At 32.9% G+C, this 20,078-nt stretch overlaps 1 protein-coding gene across 4 annotated transcripts in view; it reads left to right on the top strand.

Annotated features, from left to right (window-relative positions):
• LOC145735107 (RYamide receptor-like) overlaps nucleotides 1–20,078 on the top strand; it is a 70,491-nt gene that overhangs the window by 15,705 nt on the left and 34,708 nt on the right. For 2 of the 4 annotated variants that reach the window (XM_081988848.1, XM_081988847.1), the window contains exons 2-4: nucleotides 9,851–10,281; nucleotides 10,340–10,536; nucleotides 17,882–18,086. In XM_081988848.1, the coding sequence (XP_081844974.1) occupies nucleotides 9,886–10,281; nucleotides 10,340–10,536; nucleotides 17,882–18,086 (798 nt within the window). In that variant the 5' untranslated portion in view covers nucleotides 9,851–9,885. Of the gene's footprint in view, nucleotides 1–8,063; nucleotides 8,088–8,734; nucleotides 8,859–9,850; nucleotides 10,282–10,339; nucleotides 10,537–17,881; nucleotides 18,087–20,078 lie in introns of those variants that run through there. The other 2 variants (XM_081988850.1, XM_081988849.1) reach the window with 2 other exon arrangements.

Here is a 20,078-nt window from a genome sequence, read left to right as displayed (position 1 = left end):
AATCAGATTTTGGTTATGCTGGTAGATTTAGCATTACAAAAGACAAAAAACTTGAAAAACGCTGCTATTTTCCTCAAATTATGACATTTTGAGACACTTTTGAAGTTTCATCAGATATTAAAGGTCATTGAAGAAAAGTGGAGGTAGTAGAACAATTCCTGCAAGTAATTAGACAGTGAATAGACATATTTAACACTCAAAAATCAATCAGAAGGTAAATAAATTGAAATTTTGATCACTGGATGGAAAAAATTTAGCAATGTGACTTACTTTTTTTGACAGGGTCATTATCAATATTTAGCTGATTTTTGCTTTTGCTTATTCTTCAAAAAGCATTACTGAATATTGTAAAAAGTGTTTACAGTCATGTGATTTATATTAAGCTTGCATTCTAAACGTCACGTGATTCCAATATTAAATTTTCCAAAGTTCAGATATTCTGAGGTAATGTGAGCTCTGCTTTTGTTTAACCATCATTCTATCTTTACGAATTGCCTTCTTAGGGTCACGTGACTGATTTTACAATTTAGCTTGAATTTTGACTTAGAAAATAGCTACAAACTAGACAACTTTGAATTTTTAGACTTTAGTAAGTTAAAAGTGTATTTTTTTAGTCACGTGACTGTTTTCAAGCAGCTTTGGTTTTGACTTACTATTATTCTATCTATTAGAATTGCCTTCTTAAGGTCACGTGACTGTTTTCAAGCAGCTCTGGTTTTGGTTTACCATTAAAATTAATTGTGTATCGTTGAACAATAAAGCTATTATTATTATTATTATTATTATTATTACTCTACCTTTAAGACTATTTTTACTATTACCACTTAATGGTTTAAATAGACTGAAATAGATTTTAAAAGTTCAAGAAGCCATTCAATTAAATACTTTCAAAGTTGCTTAAAGCACTCAAATAATACATAATAAAGTTTTACACAAGTTTGTGTAAAAATTATAAAGCAAAAAATACTTATAACGTTGTAATATAACTATTTTACAGCAAAATTTTTTTATTATAATTAATTCATACTTTGTAGCCACATGATACTCACTTTATTATAATAAAAATGTGCACTAATGCTAACAACTGCAGGCTAATACATATAATAATTTCAAATGACTTCCTAGAAACTGTTGAAAAGCTTCCAACTTGTCCAATTGCTATATGACGGGAATAGGAAAGTTAAACTATTAGAAGTTTCAAATTGCTAATAAGCAGGCTATTTACTGGATTTACGGTTTAATTCGGCTTTCAAATTACAGAACTATTATTGCATTAAAGTAAATACAATTCATTTTAAATGCACGAGCCGTTATAAATCAAACATCATTAATTTCCAAACTATAACAATGTTGGAATGTATGTGCAGCAATTATTAGTCGAGTTAACATAAATATAAGTTTCACTGTAGTTAATGGTTAAATCGATAAAAAAACCCTGAATTTGTAAACTATAAAGCTGACCCTTTTACTTAAATATTTACTTTAAAACTTACGAAATATTCAAGCTGTGTTATAGCTCAACTTAATATTTTAGTTACATAAAATTCACTGAAGAAAGAAAATTGTCTATTATCTTAAATTGAAATCTGTCATTTTATTTTCCACTAAAGCAAGAAAAATGTGTACGACACTCATAAGGTGGCATCTTCGAATTCAAAGATTCTTTTCCCGAAAACTTCCAGGTCCTATATGGAAACTAGCACGTTAGGAATCCAGTAAAATATGTATTATCCTCGCTGAGCCTTCTTTGGAATTCCTTTATGTTTCTGAAATTTATGTTTCATATTTTTAGATAGGGGAAAGGTTGAGGAATACGTCGGTAAAGCGAAAATATATTATCATAATCAATATCAGGGAATATCACAATTAATCTATCAAACCAAGGGATTTATGACGCCCAGCTGTCTATGTATGAATATTTATGTAAGCTAATTCACCTAAATAAATTTAGCAGACATATTATCAATAAAATGTATGCATTTTGCCTTAATTCGGACTGATGACGAATTTTATGATAAGAAGTAATACTAGGTTAAATCGAGTTCCCAATAACAAATAGTATACAGAATTATACCAAAGAAAAATTAGTTTTTTAGCCTCTAAAACATTTTTTCCACGTGAAAAATCTTTAAAATTAACATTACAACGTTGTTTTGTCAGGGCGTTTTGTTTGGGATATTTGACTTTTGCCCTGTAAAGGCAATAACGTTACTTTACAGATATTTTCTTCAGCAGGCTAAGACCAAATTCTCCGTGCAACCGTTCACTAATTATTAACATTTTCTCGTGCACTTTAATAAGGAAATTAAAGAGAATTTTAAGGACTACACAGTGGTCAAAACTAAACGTCTGTAACTGTCCAAATAACCAAGGTATGAGCTGTCAAACTAAACTATCACCACTAGATATTATCAATGCAATAGTTTCCTAATTGTATACCAATTTTCTGTAGTAGCCCTCTAATAGGAAATTTATGAAAACGTGTTCAGAAAATAACGTATAATTAAGTAATATTAATAAATACAACTGTCAATGTCATTTTTGTCTGTCAAGATGCCTATAATAAATCCTAACAAACGAGCAATCAATCAGTCAAGTCAATTTCACTTTTAATGACTTGTAGGAATCTGTAATTTTCAGTTAGCGACCAAAGAAATTACTTTTTATAAATTTTTACATTTCTTGGTTGGTAATATTTAATCTCTTTTAAATTTTATTAAATCACGTCACGGCAAGTTGGTCACCAACATAATAAAAGTAATAATTCATCCGATCCGAATTTTTTGGTGAAATCGAGCCCACGCCTTCCAAAAAATGTGACGCATAAATTTACAGAGCCTAAACCGAAAACGACTTGCTTTTAGAACGAAAAAACATATTTTAAAATACAAAAAAAGATCGGAAAGCACGTGTAACTGCAGTCAAAATAAGGTAAAACTTCGCAGCTGTCGTGTAATAAACATCCTCGAGAAAGGGGAATTTAAGTTGATCACAGACGAAAAGGGAATTTATTTCGACGTTTTCCTGACTGTTTTATCAGCAATTTTCTTGAATATTGAAATTCCTTCTGTCTCCTTCTTAATATGACAGTTTAAAGCTGTATTAGATACTAAAGTTGTTTGCAAAGCATTACTGCAATTTTAAACTGTAACAAAACAAATAAACCACTTGGTTATTAAACAACGAATCGTTCAAAATTGCTACTAACATTAATTTGTATTTTAATTGCCCTTGGGCTGGACAGCATATTCCAATCACGATTTCGAGTAATAACGTCTGTTTGCTCGCAAAGACGTAAAACAGAGAAATGTTTTATCTGACAACATTTCAGTTTTTGGAACGTTTTGTTCAACCTACACTGTTAAAAATAAGCTGGCATAAATTTCGTAAAGCAGAAGCAATCTCAACGCGATGTAAATACACCTGAGAGAACCGTATATTTTATGGTTAATGCTTGTTGTGGTGCAGTTTGCTCTTCTATTTTTTAAAATCTGATATTTTCAGTCCAGTCGTGCACTATTTGAGAAAGCCCTAACATTACTTCCGATGTAAATGTACTTAGTAAGAAATTTATGTAATTATAGGATGTTCAGTGAAAATAAAACTGAATTACATCTGCTAGAAGATTGGAAACGCACAGAACCGAACGAAAATGCATATTTTTGCAATTCAAACTTGCCAAACTCGAAATTGCATCTGCAAAATTTAAAAATTCCATTACTATCCTAGTACTCTATACATTTTTAAAATCAAGTAAGTTTGTCACGTTTACTTTAATTCGGGTAAAAAGTATTCGATTTCTTAGAAAAAAACTCTGTTTTACGTCTTTAATGCTATTTTAATGACCTCTCATAAAAGTTTTTTTGGAATTAAAACCCTTTTTCCAGTTGTAAAATTTTTTCCAAGCAGGGTATTAAAAGCAACATTTGGTTGTTTATTTAATTAGGAAATTGTATGACAGTCATGAGCCGTTAGGAAATCGTAAAACTGGTTATTGGTTAACCCAAATTGCCTGAAACACTTCATCTTTTGTGCTTGGGTCCGTAAATCACGCCAAAACTCTGCATTTCTTGTTATTGTGTATTAGAATAGTAACGTTCTTGGCATGGGAATAAAATTTAGATTTCCTAGTGCAACTAGAATATCATGCTAAAATTCTTGGTAATGTCTAAATGCGAAAGCAAGTCATGTTTAATGCATCTCAACAGAGGGTTTTGTTGTGTTATTATAAGGGTTTCCTTATGAAATGGTTACACAGGGATGTTAATTATAGGTGAAGTTTAGGAAACTGTTTCTGTACTCTTCAAGTTAATTAATACATGCATTATTATACGATAGATACAATGCTTTTGTCCAATAAAAATCAATGTGTGTCGTAAGGAGTTCAATTATGTTCAGCAGTTATAAATATTGATGGGAATGACTGGTAAATTACAAATTCAATTCAAATTTTGTCACCGCTTTTCTCCCTGACTGTACCAAATTTTATAGTGATTTTTCAGGTTATTGAATAGGAAATTTACTAAGGATTTCAAAAATATGCTTAAAACTGTAATTTTTTCACTCCAAGTGGGTTTTACAGGCGATTTTGTCCCTGACTGTCCTTTCAAACACTATTTTTGGTAGTTCAAACTTTGATACCGCTTTTCTTCCTGACTGTAGCAAATTTTGTAGTGTTTTTCAGGTTATTGGAGAGGAAATTTAATAAAGATTTCAAAAATGTACTTAAAACAGTCATTTTCTCACTCCAAGTGGGTTTTACAGGCGATTTTATCCCTGACTGTCATTTCAAACTGTGTTTGTAGCAATTCAAAATTTTATACCGCTTTTCTCCCTGACTGTACCAAATTTTGTAGTGTTTTTCAGGTTATTGAATAGGAAATTTAATGAAGATTTCAAAAATGTACTTAAAACAGCCATTTTTTCACTCCAAGTGGGTTTTACAGGGGATTTTGTCCCTGACTGTCCTTTCAAACTGTGTTTCTGGCAGTTCAAATTTTGATACCGCTTTTCTCTCTGACTATCAAATTTTGTAGTGTTTTTCAGGTTATTGGATAGGAAATTTAATGTGTATTCCAAAAATAGGTCTAAAACAGTAATTTTCTCACTCCAAGTTGGTTTTACAGGCGATTTTGTTCCTGATTGTCCTTTCAAACTGTGTTCTGTCAATTCAAGCTTTGACACCGCTTTTCTCCCTGACTGTACCAAATTTTGTACTATTTCTTCAGGTTTTCGGATAGGAAATTTAAGGTGTATTCCAAAAATGGGCCTAAAACAGTAATTTTCTCACACCAAGTGGGTTTTACAGGCTATTTTGTCCCTGACTGTCTTTTCAAACTGTGTTTCTGGCAGTTCAAATTTTGATACCGCTTTTCTCCCTGACTGTATCAAATTTTGGAGTGTTTTTCAGGTTATTGGATAGGAAATTTAATGTGTATTCCAAAAATGGGCCTAAAACAGTAATTTTCTCACTCCAAGTGGGTTTTACAGGCGATTTTGTCCCTGACTGTAGTTTCAAACTGTGTTTTGGCAGTTCAAACTTTGATACCGCTTTTCTTCCTGTTTGTAAAAAATGTTGTAGTGTTTTTTCAGGTTATTGGATAGGACTTTTAATTTTTTGCACTCCAAGTGGGTCTACTACTATCAAACTGTCAAATAAATATCAAATCAAAACATGCTTTTATTCAGCTTTAATTTTTTAGGATTTTATTTTGACTATATTGACCGAAAATTGTCAATTTTTCCTGTCATATTGAATTTTACTTTTCCAATTGTATTTTACGCCCATCACTAGTTATAAATATGTAAACTGGAAATTAACTAACCTAATCTACGTTTAAAACACATTTTTTTTTTGGTTTCCAAAACCAGACAGAAATAACTTCTCGTTTTCAAAGAAAACTCATCAAAGCGCTTAAAATGCATAAAACTGATAGGACAAAAATTCTTCAATGCTTTGTGGTTAAAAAGAACCTTCTGCCATATCACTGACACGCCTACACTGAAGCTTTTACGTAATGACAAAAAATTGGGTTATTTGAAATTTTAATGCTTAAAATAGAGTTCAAAAGGATGAATATCGAGTTGGTGTTTCCAGCTAAATTTCATTATAAAAGATGTATGTTTAGGAAATTTCTAAAATTATCTTATACATTTTTATTTAAATTATTACTGTAAATGGTACATTTTTACTGTTTTTTTTTTAAAGCAGCAAAACGTATTAAAACTGTATATATTATTAAGTGGAAGATTGCAGCTGAACTTTTCAAACTTTCTAGTGTGTTCACTGATGTATATTGGCAACTTTCAACTAGTTTGGCTGGTACAAGATGATAAAGTGCAGTATGTAAGAAAAACAAGAAATTTGGTTACTAAATTTAATACAACCTTAAGTGTCTTACTATCCCTTGTAAAGGTCGTGAATTTTGACGGTAGACAAAGCTGCAAATGAAAACTCTACTAATTTACTTAATTATTTAGTTTCAAGCTTAGTTTTGTCGTTTCTAGATTTTCGAAACAATTTTTGGTCGGAATATATTCGTAATACATAAATTGTTAGCATTCATATTTCCTAGCACAACTACAATAGATTAAAATTTGTTCCAGTCAAACAACTTTAAACGTAAAATTTTTGCTTCCTAAATATTAAAAAAAATAACAATTAATTATTCAATGTGGTGCACTTAAATTAATTATAATCTCCAAATAAGTGAATATTTTGCTTTTGTTGATGTTGTGTGTGGGAAAACTGTAATATTTACACGCAGGCAATGAAAACATAATTCGAATTTCCGAATGCAGCTACTTTACGCGAAAATTTTCAGTAATTTCCAGTCAGACGACTTTGAATGCTTTCTTTAATGCATCTACACAGAGAAGCAAATTAGAGAAACTTGAACTTTGCTTTGGAAGACTACTATTTTGAAATGATTGCACTAAAGTATCACTCAAAGGTGGTATAAACAGAGAACTGAGAAAAAAGTCATTAAATCATTTTTTTTTTGCAGTATTTTTCCAATATAATCAGGTATTCTCAGGGCATAACAACTAATCCCTCAAACTGTTTGATATGGGATACAAAAGGGACTGATTGTTTGGGATCGACCCTAAACCGAGTAATTTCGCATTCTGGACGCTTTCTTTCTGGTTTCACCCCAAATTAACGCTACGATATTCTGAACATTTCGAATTGTAATATTTGCGCTACTGGCATGAAAACAAAATTCGAGTGCACAAAACTCGAGTACACTGAAATTGGCAATTATTTCTAACGGATGCGAAAACTACTTGTTTAATAGAACTTAAAACGTGTTTTATTGCTTTGGATGGTTCTGAATTTTACTGTCATTTTATAATTTTTGGTTTTGAATTAGCAAAGTTTTTGAAAAGTGAATAAATAGCTTGCAAATAAATAAATGTGTATCATAGCCACTTCAGTTGTGTACTTTGTACTAAGTACAGGAATTTTGTTCAGTAATATTTGAAAACCCTGTTTATCCATTGTAACTTAAATTTTGATGAATGGTAAACGCTTAGAAAAACTAGAATGGTTGCGGTGATTTAAAAATTCCAATTTCACTCATATTTTTTATATTACATACAGTCCGGCCCAGAGTTAGTGGCAGTGACGTAATAATTGTCGTTTCTTTTCTGTTACATCTGAACTGAGCGAGATGAAAATTTGACGTCATTAACGTATATTCAGAAATAAGTCCACGACCGTAATTTTACAATGTGTCGTCTGAACAGCATATTTAAAACACGAACAGGTGTCACGTGACTAACTGTCAAATGACTTCAAGGAGTGTGCGCCGACGATATTTCTGAACGTCTTACCCTTAAGTTTGTACCTTAAATTTGATTTTTTGACAGTTTTTTCAATTTTTTTTTCCAGCTGTATTTAGAATTTTTCGTTTTAATTTTTACTTTGTGTAGTTGTATTTGAAATTTTGATATTACAATTTGACAGTATTTCACAATTTGACAACAGAATCATAATCCCAAAGTCAAAATTTACCGTTATGTACCAAAATGACGGCGGTTATCCAGTAATCCACGAGGACAGTCTCAGAAAAACTCATTTTCAGGTAAATTTTTGTGCAATTTTTCAAAAAATTCTTCGTAACTTGCCTATTTGAAACATTCTGTATAGATACACCCTATCACAAAAGAAAGCTAATGAATGGAGCTATCACGTGATGTTAACCAAACCAGGATAAGTTGCACCGTTTGGTCGCTAGAGGACGTTAAAGTTGATTATTTTTTTTCGAATATTTTCATGAATATCTCAAAAACATTTCGAAAATTTTTTTTATTTTAAAAATTGTGTTTCACTGCCTAGATAGCTTTGGGTTAATGGTACAAATGTGACTTAGAGTGACACTTGTCAAAATAACATTTTTTAAAGGTGCCACGCCCTGAAAACATTTAAAACTGCAAAATGAGCGTCAGATTTGTATTCACCAGTTTAAAATTAATAAAAACAGTCACTTTGATTGAGCAAAATCCAATATGGCCGCTTTTAGTATAGTAGGTCCAAAAATTCCAAATTTAAGTCAAAATTTCGTTCATTTTTCCAAAAAATCGTCCATAACTCGCTTATTTGGAACATTCTGTACCGACACACCGTCACCACACATGACAGAACAAAGCTATTGAATGGAGCTATCACGTGATGTTTAGCGGGCAAGTCTAAGTTGCACCGTTTTGCCGCTAGAGGTCGTCAAAATTGACTCTAGTTTTTCTTAAATATCTCAGAAAAGCCTCAAGTTAATCTGTTAATGTCGTCACTGCCACTTCTCCTGGAACAGAGAGTAGCTAGTTTATGAGCAGTGTTAACACTATAAAAACCGTAAAAGGTAAAAATTTATTCATGAACATCCTGGATATTAAGTAAAATTGATATCGAAAACCTAAATAAAGCTCTCGTTTCGCCTGGCAACATAAAAAGCCCTCATAATCTTTGATATATGTACATCTGCAAGAGACCTCTCACAAAAATAAAAAAACCCTTCTCGGTCGGTTTTATTTCCCATATTATTCCACTCGGTCTCGAACTCAGAAGAACGATTCTCTGATTTGAAAAATTACATTGTTTCTTTATTATCCGTTTTCGGAGACGTATCCAATCTAGCGTAAACCAATTTGTCACTACTTCGGCTTTTTCTTCGGGACTAATTCGCTGACATCCGAAGGGACAATGCTACATTAATTTAAAACTTGTTAAGCTGAGCTGACAGCCAAAAGCACACTGGTTACTAAACAGTTGCATTTAGAACTTTGCATAATTATACTGGCCGAAACCGTTTCCGACACGTGCTTAGCTCTTTCCTGGGATGGTTTTAAATTGGTTCAAATTTCGTTACAGAACTTTGAACACAACTGAAAATAATGACAAATTACCCAGAGGAAATCAGCAAATTCAGGTTCATGGGTTACATAGTTCCAAAGTCATTACAATGTTTGTGAAGGCAGAAGTCCAGATGGATTATTCCAAACCATGTTAATAAATATGATGGAAGGCGGATAATCCCACGTATTGAGGCTTCTATCCATGATCCTGATCAATATTCATGACCCTAGTAAAATTAAGACATTCTTGTTTCGTGGGGGAATTAATTTGCGATGTCCTGAATTGAACTCAATGCAAATTAGTTTTTAAAAGTTCTTCAGACTTGTGTTGTATGTATAATTATTAATGTATTGGTCAATATTGCAATGTTACTTTGATAGTCGGAAACCTAGAATTTAATTAGGATTTTAAAAATGTGCTTTTACCATTTCATTTTTACACGTTTGGATTTTACTACAAATCAAATTCTGGTTTATTTAATTTATTTTTATTTTTCAGATGGCAACATTTGACCAGTCTACTTGCCACTAACAATGACGACCACTTTTAACATATCCATCCTGGAGAATGCAACCACCTTCTTCTACGAAGAAGGTTTCAACGAAACATGCGAAATCATTCCTCCAGAATACCCCACCAGGAATCCAATCTTCTCCACAGTGGTCTACACCATGTATGGGGTGATCTTCATCCTGGCTTTACTTGGAAACATCTTCGTCTGTTACATAGTGATGCAATCTCCAAGAATGCGAACCGTGACAAACTATTTCATTACAAACTTGGCGGTGGGTGATATTTTGATAACATTGCTGTGCGTGCCCTTCACTTCAGTGACCATAATGTCGCAATACTGGCCCTTTGGTAGTTTCATGTGCCCTTTAGTTAATTACGTGTCGACTTTAAGTGTATTCGTTAGTGCATATACGATGGTGCGTATTCCATGTTTTATTTTGGGTTTAGCGTTTGAAAAGGGTTTGCTTTTCACAGGTGGCGATTAGCATAGATAAGTGGATGCTTATAATGTACCCCCTAAAGCCGAGGATATCCAAAAGGTCTGCGACCTACATCATAACGGTCATCTGGGTGGTTGCTGGCATCACAGTGTTGCCAACTGGAGTGTTTAGTACGATTTTTCAGCCTCAAGGGTTCAATGGCAACGTGTCTTCGTATCAGAGATGCGACAAGTAAGCGGGTTTATTTTTTTAACAAGTTTACGCTATCGAACCGTTTCAATTTAATGGAACGTGCTTCATAAAACGCGGCAGGAATTCTGAATCTAATTTCATTGAAAAAGAACGTTGGAAATGATCCTGCATCTAAACACCCTCGGGTTGGGCGAATGCCAAGACCGAAATGGGTAATTTGTCGATCCTAAAATGCAGACGGAAACAATTAGTATCGAGGACCGATAGCGAATTAATTGCAATTTTGATACAGTGTGAGTTTAGAGAATTGTATCATAAATACATTATAACATGAAAACAATTAGTGCTGGGTAAATTAACAATAATGTCTTTCCGGCAGTTCTAATTTTGATACCGCTTTTCTCACTGGCTGTACCAAGTTTTGTAGTGTTTTCTAAGTTATTCGATAGAAAACTTAATGAGGATTCCAAAAATGTGCTTAAAACAGTAAGTTTCTTACTACAACTGGGTTTTAGAGACAATTTTGTCTATGACTGTGCTTTCAAACTGTGTTTCTGTCAGTTTAAATTTTTACACTGCTTTTATCCCTGACTGTACCAAATTTTGTAGTGATTTTCAGGTTATTGAATAGGAAATTTAATGAGGATTCTAAAAATGTGCTTAAAATAGCCATTTTCTCACTCCAACTGGGTTTTAGAGGCAATTTTGTCTGTGACTGTTCTTTCAAACTGTGTTTCTGTCAATTCATTTTTTGACACTACTTTTATCCCTGAGTGTACCAAATTTTGTAGTGATTTTCAGGGTATTGGATAGGAAATTTAATGAGGATTCCAAAAATATGCTTAAAACAGTCATTTTCTCACTCCAACTGGGTTTTAGAGGCAAGTTTGTCTATGACTGTGCTTTCAAACTGTGTTTCTGTCAGTTTAAATTTTTACACTGCTTTTATCCCTGACTGTACCAAATTTTGTAGTGATTTTCAGGATATTGGATAAGAAATTTAATGAGGATTCCAAAAATGTGCTTAAAACAGTCATTTTATCACTCCAACTGGGTTTTAGAGACAATTTTGTCTGTGACTGTTCTTTCAAACTGTGTTTCTGTCAATTCATTTTTTGACACTACTTTTATCCCTGACTGTATCAAATCTTATAGTTTTTACAGGTTATTGGATAGGAAATTTAATGAGGATTCCAAAAATGTGCTTAAAACAGTCATTTTCTCACTCCAACTGGGTTTTAGAGGCAAGTTTGTCTATGACTGTGCTTTCAAACTGTGTTTCTGTCAGTTTAAATTTTTACACTGCTTTTATCCCTGACTGTTCCAAATTTTGTAGTGATTTTCAGGTTATTGGATAAGAAATTTAATGAGGATTCCAAAAATGTGCTTAAAACAGTCATTTTCTCACTCCAACTGGGTTTTAGAGGCAATTTTGCCTGTGACTGTTCTTTCAAACTGTGTTTCTGTCAATTCAATTTTTGACACTACTTTTATCCCTGAGTGTACCAAATTTTGTAGTGATTTCCAGGTTATTGGATAGGAAATTTAATGAGGATTCCAAATATGTGCCTAAAACAGTCATTTTCTTACTCCAAGTGAGTTTTGCAGACAATCATGTCCCTGACTGTCTTTTCAAACTGTGTTTTTGGCAGTTCAAAATTTGACACTGTATTTCTCACTGACTGTACCAAATATTGTAGTGTTTTTACAGGTTATTGCATAGGAAATTTACTAACGATTCCAAAAATGTGCTTAAAACAGGCATTTTCCTACTCGAAGTGGGTTTTATAGGCCATTTTGTTCTTGACTTGTCTTCCAAACTGGGTTTCTGGCAGTTTGAACTTTGACACCGCTTTTCTCCCTAACTGTATCAAATCTTGCAGTGTTTTTACATCTTATTCGATAGGAAATTTAACGAGGATTCCAAAAAGGTGTTTAGATTAGTTATTTTCTCACTCCAAGTGGGTTTGACAAGCAATTTTGTCCCTGACTGTCAAACTGTGCTCATAAGTTGCAAAAGGATTTAGAAAATTTTTCTTACAGCATACGATACAAAACGTTTCTAAGATTTATAATAGGTATTTTGACAGTGGTCACCTCACTGCCTAGCTAAATTATCCTTCAAAAATCACGTGGTAAATGTCACTAATGTCAAAACTGTCAAAATTTGCCAAGAATTTGTAAAAATTACAGTTTAACACAGTTTTCTTACAGTTTTCGCAACGAGGCGTGTTTTTGAGATTTATGAAAGTGATTTTGACAATCATCACGTGACCGTCTAGCTAAATGGGGTTCTAGAACTACGTCAACAAAATTATAAAATAAATCACAAAAATTATCATCATCATTGAAACTGATTTGCAATAGACGTTTGCATGCAATTTGCATTTTTCTAACATTGTTCCGCCGGTAACGATCAAGTAAAATGATAAAAGCGACATGCGACACGGTTTAATACTCTTCCGTAATGTTCTATGGAAATTTGCAATTATAATCGGGTAATTTTTCCTGTCGTAAAAAGGTTCAGGTCAACGATTGAAAAGGTTTTTCAAAAAAAAAAGAAATCGGTTCTCCTACGCTAAAAATGCGGCTTTTAGAAAGGAGTGGTTTGCGGATCCTGTAAAATGATTTCCTCTGAGCGCCAGATAAGGCACTTACGGCTTGTGCTAACTAAGCCTAAGCCTAAATGTAATATTACATTGCGTTGGGAAATTTGATTAGGATTTTTCAGTAAAAATTGTTGATTATCATTGTTTTTTGCAGGAAATGATTTTCTCTTGTAGTAAGAACTGACTTAATGTATGACCAATACAAACCAGTATCAGAACATTAAATAGTAAAATAATCAGAGTAAATAAAGTCGAAAATAAGTGAGCTTGAATATGATCAAACAGAATATGAATTGAACTAAATGAAAAAAAGAGCCAATTATGGTTCTTTTAGGTCTGAATCCAAAAAAATATATTGAAAATTACCTTTTTAAGCAGAATTCCATGGTAATTACAACATTATTTGGGTCAGAGAATTTCACATTAAAAAATCATGGAATGTCTTTCGATTATATATTTTTCTATCGTTTTCAATTAATTCAGTTTAAAATATACGGATTTTACTAAAATTGTCAGGATTTATAGCTGAATGCATGTTTTGTTGTTGTTTTGTGAATATTTCAAAAAAAAAATGTTTCAATAGGAAAAACCTGCTTTGATTGGTTGACTGAGAATTGCCACTGTTTTTGAATTATTTTTCCAAGAAAACAGTTATTACAAAGTCATAATAATTATACGTGACCGTAATACATTGGACAGATTGCATTTAGGATATTATCACTTGATTAATTCGGATTTCCATATTATGCTTACGGCCAAAGCTTAGTGCTGCAAATGATATGCGTTTGAATAAGGTTACACACTACGTTAAACTAATAAAGAATCAATGTTTTAGCCATCATTCTCTAATTTAAATATTTAGGCTGTAGTGAAACAGAATTTCAGTCAGTATTTTTGAAATCTGAGGGTTACGGCATTGAAATTTGCTGTAAAACCAGTAAATTGACCTTAAAATCTAGGGAAGGGTTGCACTTTTTCCATAAACAACCTTTACTTCACTAAAACTGTGATAAATACCAACAAACAGGAAGAATTGTCAGTTAAAACGCAAATGAAACACAATTTCAGTCTGTATTTTCGAAATATGGAAATTACGGTCTTAAAATTTTCTGTTTTAGCTCTAGTTTTTCATACTCCACGCTCATCTACTAAATAGTCCAAACAAAGAACCGAAAATACTTATAAGACCATAATATTCTTGGAACTGCAAACAAGCATGTATCATCGGCAAAAACAAGTAACAGACAAACAGCACAATATCCTCTACAATCAATGAAAGATTTATCTTAGATATAATTTTATTTTTCAGGAAAACTTTAGTTCTTAAAAACAGTAATAACTTATTTTCGTTAATGTTGTATCAATTTCATTTCCTAAAAATGTTTTTCTCCTCTAAATCAATAGCAGTGAGTTAGTTAAAAATAACCCCAAAATATTGGTTTTATATTGTTTTTTCCCACCATTTTAGCAGTAATCCTTTGTGTTTCTTTGCAGAACATAAACTGCAGCGTTGGCAGGTTGGGAAAAAGGAGTCAAATTTAAGCTTTAACCTAATAAAAAAGACATTACACCCACTCTCAGCTTTAAAAATCGTTTCATAGTCAATGCCTGGAAGAATTTCTCATTTCCTTAGTAAAGTTTGCGGTGACGGCATCCGGAAAGTGACAAAGGCGACGCACACGACACACCTTAATATCGTTTTAATGTTTCTTGGGTAATTTGTAATACTAATCTCTCTCTGTTTTACAGGTCAAATTACTTCTTGTGATTAATGAGTGACCCCTCTTGTTTTCTGGCCTAAGCAATAAAAAACCTGAACCTATATTCGTTTAAATGCTTTAGGTAGTATTATATCAGTCTGGACCACATTTCCTCCATAAAAATCCTCATGTTTTACAGCCTAATAAACTACAAGACGAGTGAACTGGGCTAGCATCTGTTCATTCAGATTAAAAAGGTGTAATAACATGGTCTTCTCCATTTCAGGCTATATTATTTTTATTGGTTAATAAATCCACTAGAGGAAAGCACACACAACGAATATTTGAAATTTCCTTGTGTAACACCAAACATCAATCACTTTGGTATAAACACTTTCTCGAAGATTCACTTTTTAATAATAATTTAGTTCAAACTTTCGATGATTCATATTAGAAAAACCAGTTTACGTTTTAGTCTAGGATATGCATTAACAAGACGGAAATAGTTACAGTTTACTTTCAGACAAAAGCTTTTCTTGATATTAGTTTTGTAGTGTAATTGGTAATCGATCATTGCTAATCACATAATTAATGGGTTGGGCGAAAGGTTGTTTTGTTAATGTTAGTAGTTTGAGATTCATATTTGTTTACTTTCTTAAGTGTTACATGGTTCCTATATTTCAAGTTAACAGTAACGTAAACACGTGATTATAGATCCACAAATTTTGATAACATGTTGAAGAATGACATGTAGTTTGTGATTGATCAAGCAAAAACCAGCAAGCGAAAAGCGGATTTTTTTGGACACGTGATCTTGGCCCACTATTTACTCAGAATATCACATGACAACTGTCAAAATAACTAGCTGTTTCCATACATGATTACACTAGCTTTTAGGTTAGTTTGACAGTCTTGACGTTAATGACAGTTGATCCGTGATCCTGAGACATCATTTACTTAGACAGTCACATGAAAAATGTGAAAATAACTATCATAAAGCGGAAAAAACTCCTTGTTTCAGATATTGCAAGAAAGCTGCTCTTATCCATGATTCTAACAGTTTTTTGGGCAAGATTTTACAGTTTTGACGTTAATGACAGTTAGCACGCGATCCTGGGACCCTATTTACTTAGACAGTCATGTGACAACAATCAAAATAACTGTCATAAAACGTGAAAATACTGCTTATTTCAGTGATGGCAAGAAAGCTGTTTTTTTCCATGATTCTTACTAGTTTTGGGCAACGTTTGAAAGTTTTGAAATTACGAGAGTTGGCATGTGATCCTGGGACACGATTTACCTGCACAGTCACGTGACAACTGTCAAAATAACTATTATAAAACGTACAAAAACTCCGTGTTTCAGTTATTGCAAGAAAGCTGCTCTTATCCATGATTCTAACAGTTTTTTGAGCAAGGTTTTACAGTTTTGACGTTAATGACAGTTAGCACGCGACCCTGGGACACTATTTACTTAGACAGTCGTGTGACAACACTCAAAATAACTGTCATAAAATGTAAAAATACTGCTTATTTCAGTGATTGCATTAAAGCTGTTTTTATCTATGATTCCAGTTTTCGGGCAAAGTTTGAAAGTTTTAACATTAATGACAGTTGGCAGGTGATCCTGGGACACTATTTACTTAGACGGTCATGTGACAACTGTCAAAATAACTGTTATAAAGCGTTAAAAAACTTCTTATATCAGTTATTGCATTAAAGTTGCTTTTATCTATGATTCTTACAGTTGTCGGGCAAGGTTTGAAAGGTTTGACGTTAATGACAGTTGGAACGTGATTCTAGAACATTATTTACTTACACCGTCACGTGACAACTGTCAAAATAACTGCTATGAGGCGCAAAACCCTACATATATCGATTACTGCAAGGAAGCTGTTCCTATCCATCAGTCTTACAGCTTTTGGACCAGTTTTGACGTTAATGACAGTTAGCACGTGATCTTGGGACATTATTTACTTAAAACGTCACGTGACAACTGTCAAAATAACTATTATAAAACGTTAAAACACTTCTTTTTTCAGTTATTGCATTAAAGCTGTTTTTATCTATGGTTCTTACAGTTTTTGGGCAAGGTTTGAAAGTTTTGACGTTAATGACAGTTGGAACGTGATTCTAGAACACTATTTACTTAGACCGTCACGTGACAACTGTCAAAATAACTGCTATGAGGCGCAAAAACCCTACATATATCGATTACTGCAAGAAAGCTGTTCCTATCCATCAGTCTTACAGCTTTTGGACCAGTTTTGACGTTAATGACAGTTGGCACGTGATCTTGGGACATTATTTACTTAAAATGTCACGTGACAACTGTCAAAATAACTATTATAAAGCGTTAAAACACTTCTTATTTCAGTTATTGCATTAAAGTTGCTTTTATCTATGATTCTTACAGTTGTCGGGCAAGGTTTGAAAGTTTTGACGTTAATGACAGTTGGCACGTGATCTTGGGACATTATTTACTTAAAATGTCACGTGACAACTGTCAAATTAACTGTGATGAAACGCTAAACAACTCCTACGCATAGTAAGATAAATCTTCTTTTAGAGGAAATATTTAAAGTAAACGAATTTTACGTCACGCGCAATTTATATTCAAACAAGTATATTATTTTTCCTGAAAAACGAAAATAGTTTTCTCCATTCTGATTATACAAACAAGTATCAATTTGATATTTGTTTGATAAAACAATTAATGGTTCGCTCTAAAGTATGTTTTTCAAAGGAATCCAGTCAAAAACAACGTCATAAATCACCAAAGTACAAAAGCAAAACACTGCTTTGAATTCGCAGGCAGGTTGCGAGATTACCGTCCAATTTCCTATGCAAGCAGCCATATTTATTCATTCGAGCTGAAGTTTAGATAGTCAAATGTCGATTTTATCAAGCCAAGCAAAACGGTCCCAGAACCATTTTACTCTGGTCGCTATTTAAAGCAAATCAAAATAACGACTCGGAGAAACTATATAGTTTGGATTTAGGTTGATTTTATAGGATAACAATCATTTTGACTGTAGTGATGCCTAAGTTATGTAAAATGTTATTACATTTTTAGGTACGTTTGTATGGAAGACTACTCTTCCATGAGTGTAGACTTTGGATACACCTACACCACAGTCTTAATGGTACTGCAGTACATCATTCCTTTGAAAGTACTGGTTTTTACCTACACCAGCATTGCCACGGTGATATGGTGCCATCGAATACCGGGTGAAGCTGAAAATGCTCGAGACAAGAGGATGGCCAGATCAAAGAGAAAGGTATGTGGTACTTTCTGCCACGTGATAGCCCCAGTTTTAGAGATGATTTTGAAATTATGGCAATTTTGACAATTTTTAAAAAATGACATTTTGACAAATGACACTCCATGTTACATTTCTACCATCAACCTAAACCTATCGAGGCAGTCAACGTCAATTTTCAAAATTCAAAAATTTTCCCAAATGATCATCCAATGATTATTGGGTCTATTGTACTACAGCAGCCAATATGTTATTCTGCATTACATTCTCTATAATTCACATCAAAAATGGCGTTCGAATTTCTACGGAATATGATTCTGCTTTAAATTAGCTATATAATTCTCATCAAAATTGGCATCGATAACTCTACTGGTTGCCGAGATATCTTAATTTAAGAAAAATGCTGATTTTCTTCCTAAAATCTGGTCTATTCTGATGTTTGACCTTATGAAAGGAGGTGAGAAACTTAAGTTAGGTTAGTGCATTTTGGATATGCTATTCTGCTTTAAATTAGTTATAATTTACAACACTATGACATTTTGTCAGTGACGTCAAATTTCCAACTCGCTTAGTTCACATGTAATAGAAAAGATACAATTATTTCGGACTTGAGTTATAACAGTATATTTAGACACAATTAGAAAAACTCAGTGTAATAATTGGCAAATATTGAAACATCAAAAATCCCTTGGGGAATTTAAAAAATCTTTTCCTCGAAGATTTCAATTCCCTGGTGGGCTTTGTCATTACAATTACCTCTTTCCACCTGGGGTGATGGGAAGTTAAGAAAGCACATCAATTTCAGATTACTCCTGTTAATATCCGCCTGCTTCATAATATCCATTATAATTTGCGCGGGGATTTTAGAATTTTTAATAAGTTGTTTGTGGAGGTTATTAAGGTAAAGGTTTGCAATTTACACCAAAAATTATTAAAAGCTTAACTAGTGAGTGAATTAATTTTGCAGTCATCGCACACATAAACAAGCCGACAATCCTTCATGATTAATTTTCGAAAAGCATTCACTTACATAGTTATTAACTTCAATTTCTCATATCCAGGGTGGAATTTACAAGCATCCACCATAATTAAATCTTAACTTCCCTTTTTGGTTGAGAGCTTTATTAATACAACACTAAGACAAAAACATTCTGGTGGAACAACGACGTGAGTAATTCCGGGTTTTAATGCTTTAGTAGCAGACAAATCCTTTAATAATTGAGAATTGTTTTACTGGAGCTTGGGAGATTTTTGGTGGGGAATTGGGGATTTAATAGAACATCGTAGGAGGATGGGCCTGCAAGGAATTTACTAGTTTTCCCCAAAATATTTGCCAATTTTCTAAAGTGAGTTTGGTTGAGTGAGTTGCACAGTTTTTCTGTAGTACAATCTCAGTTTGATCCAATTTATAACTGAATCGAATCATCCAAATAAAAGTTAATTGAATAAGTAGTGGGAAAATGTGTAATCAACAAAATGATTGAATTAAAATATTTCAGCAACCAACAGAGTTATCGACATTATTTTGGTTGTGAATTATGAAGTGTGCAAATGCAGAATAACATATCCAAAATTCACTCTCTCTTAATTTCTTCACCAGTTTTCATAGTGTCAAAATATCCAGTTTTACAGTCTGTAGTTAGAGAACACGTTTTGATTTTCGGTAGTTGGGAATTATAAATATCAGGTGCAATTTGCTAAAAATGCTCAATATATAACTACAAACTACAATTTTAAACCACTATTCGTATATTTAAATTGGCAATTTCCCATTCAAAGTTATCCAACAATCCGGACAATTTTGTCCTGGAAAAGTCAGATAAGTTACTTTCCTAGCGGTCGAACATTCTAAATGCAATTCAAATGATGTTCATTGATCTATGGTTTTCAAATTGGTGAAGCTTCCATAAAATTTGGTTTGACTATGCGGAAAATGTAAAATTTCATTGCAAATTTCTCAAATAATACAATCATTTAACTGTATAACATTTTATTGGATTCAAAAACAAT

Source organism: Ips typographus, linkage group LG11 (assembly GCF_016097725.1).
Source record: "Ips typographus isolate SLU linkage group LG11, UJ_Ityp_2.0, whole genome shotgun sequence".
In the NCBI taxonomy this organism is placed as follows: domain Eukaryota; kingdom Metazoa; phylum Arthropoda; class Insecta; order Coleoptera; family Curculionidae; genus Ips; species Ips typographus.
Note: the sequence above shows the minus strand (reverse complement) of the source record. Positions and strands in the feature narration are given on the sequence as shown.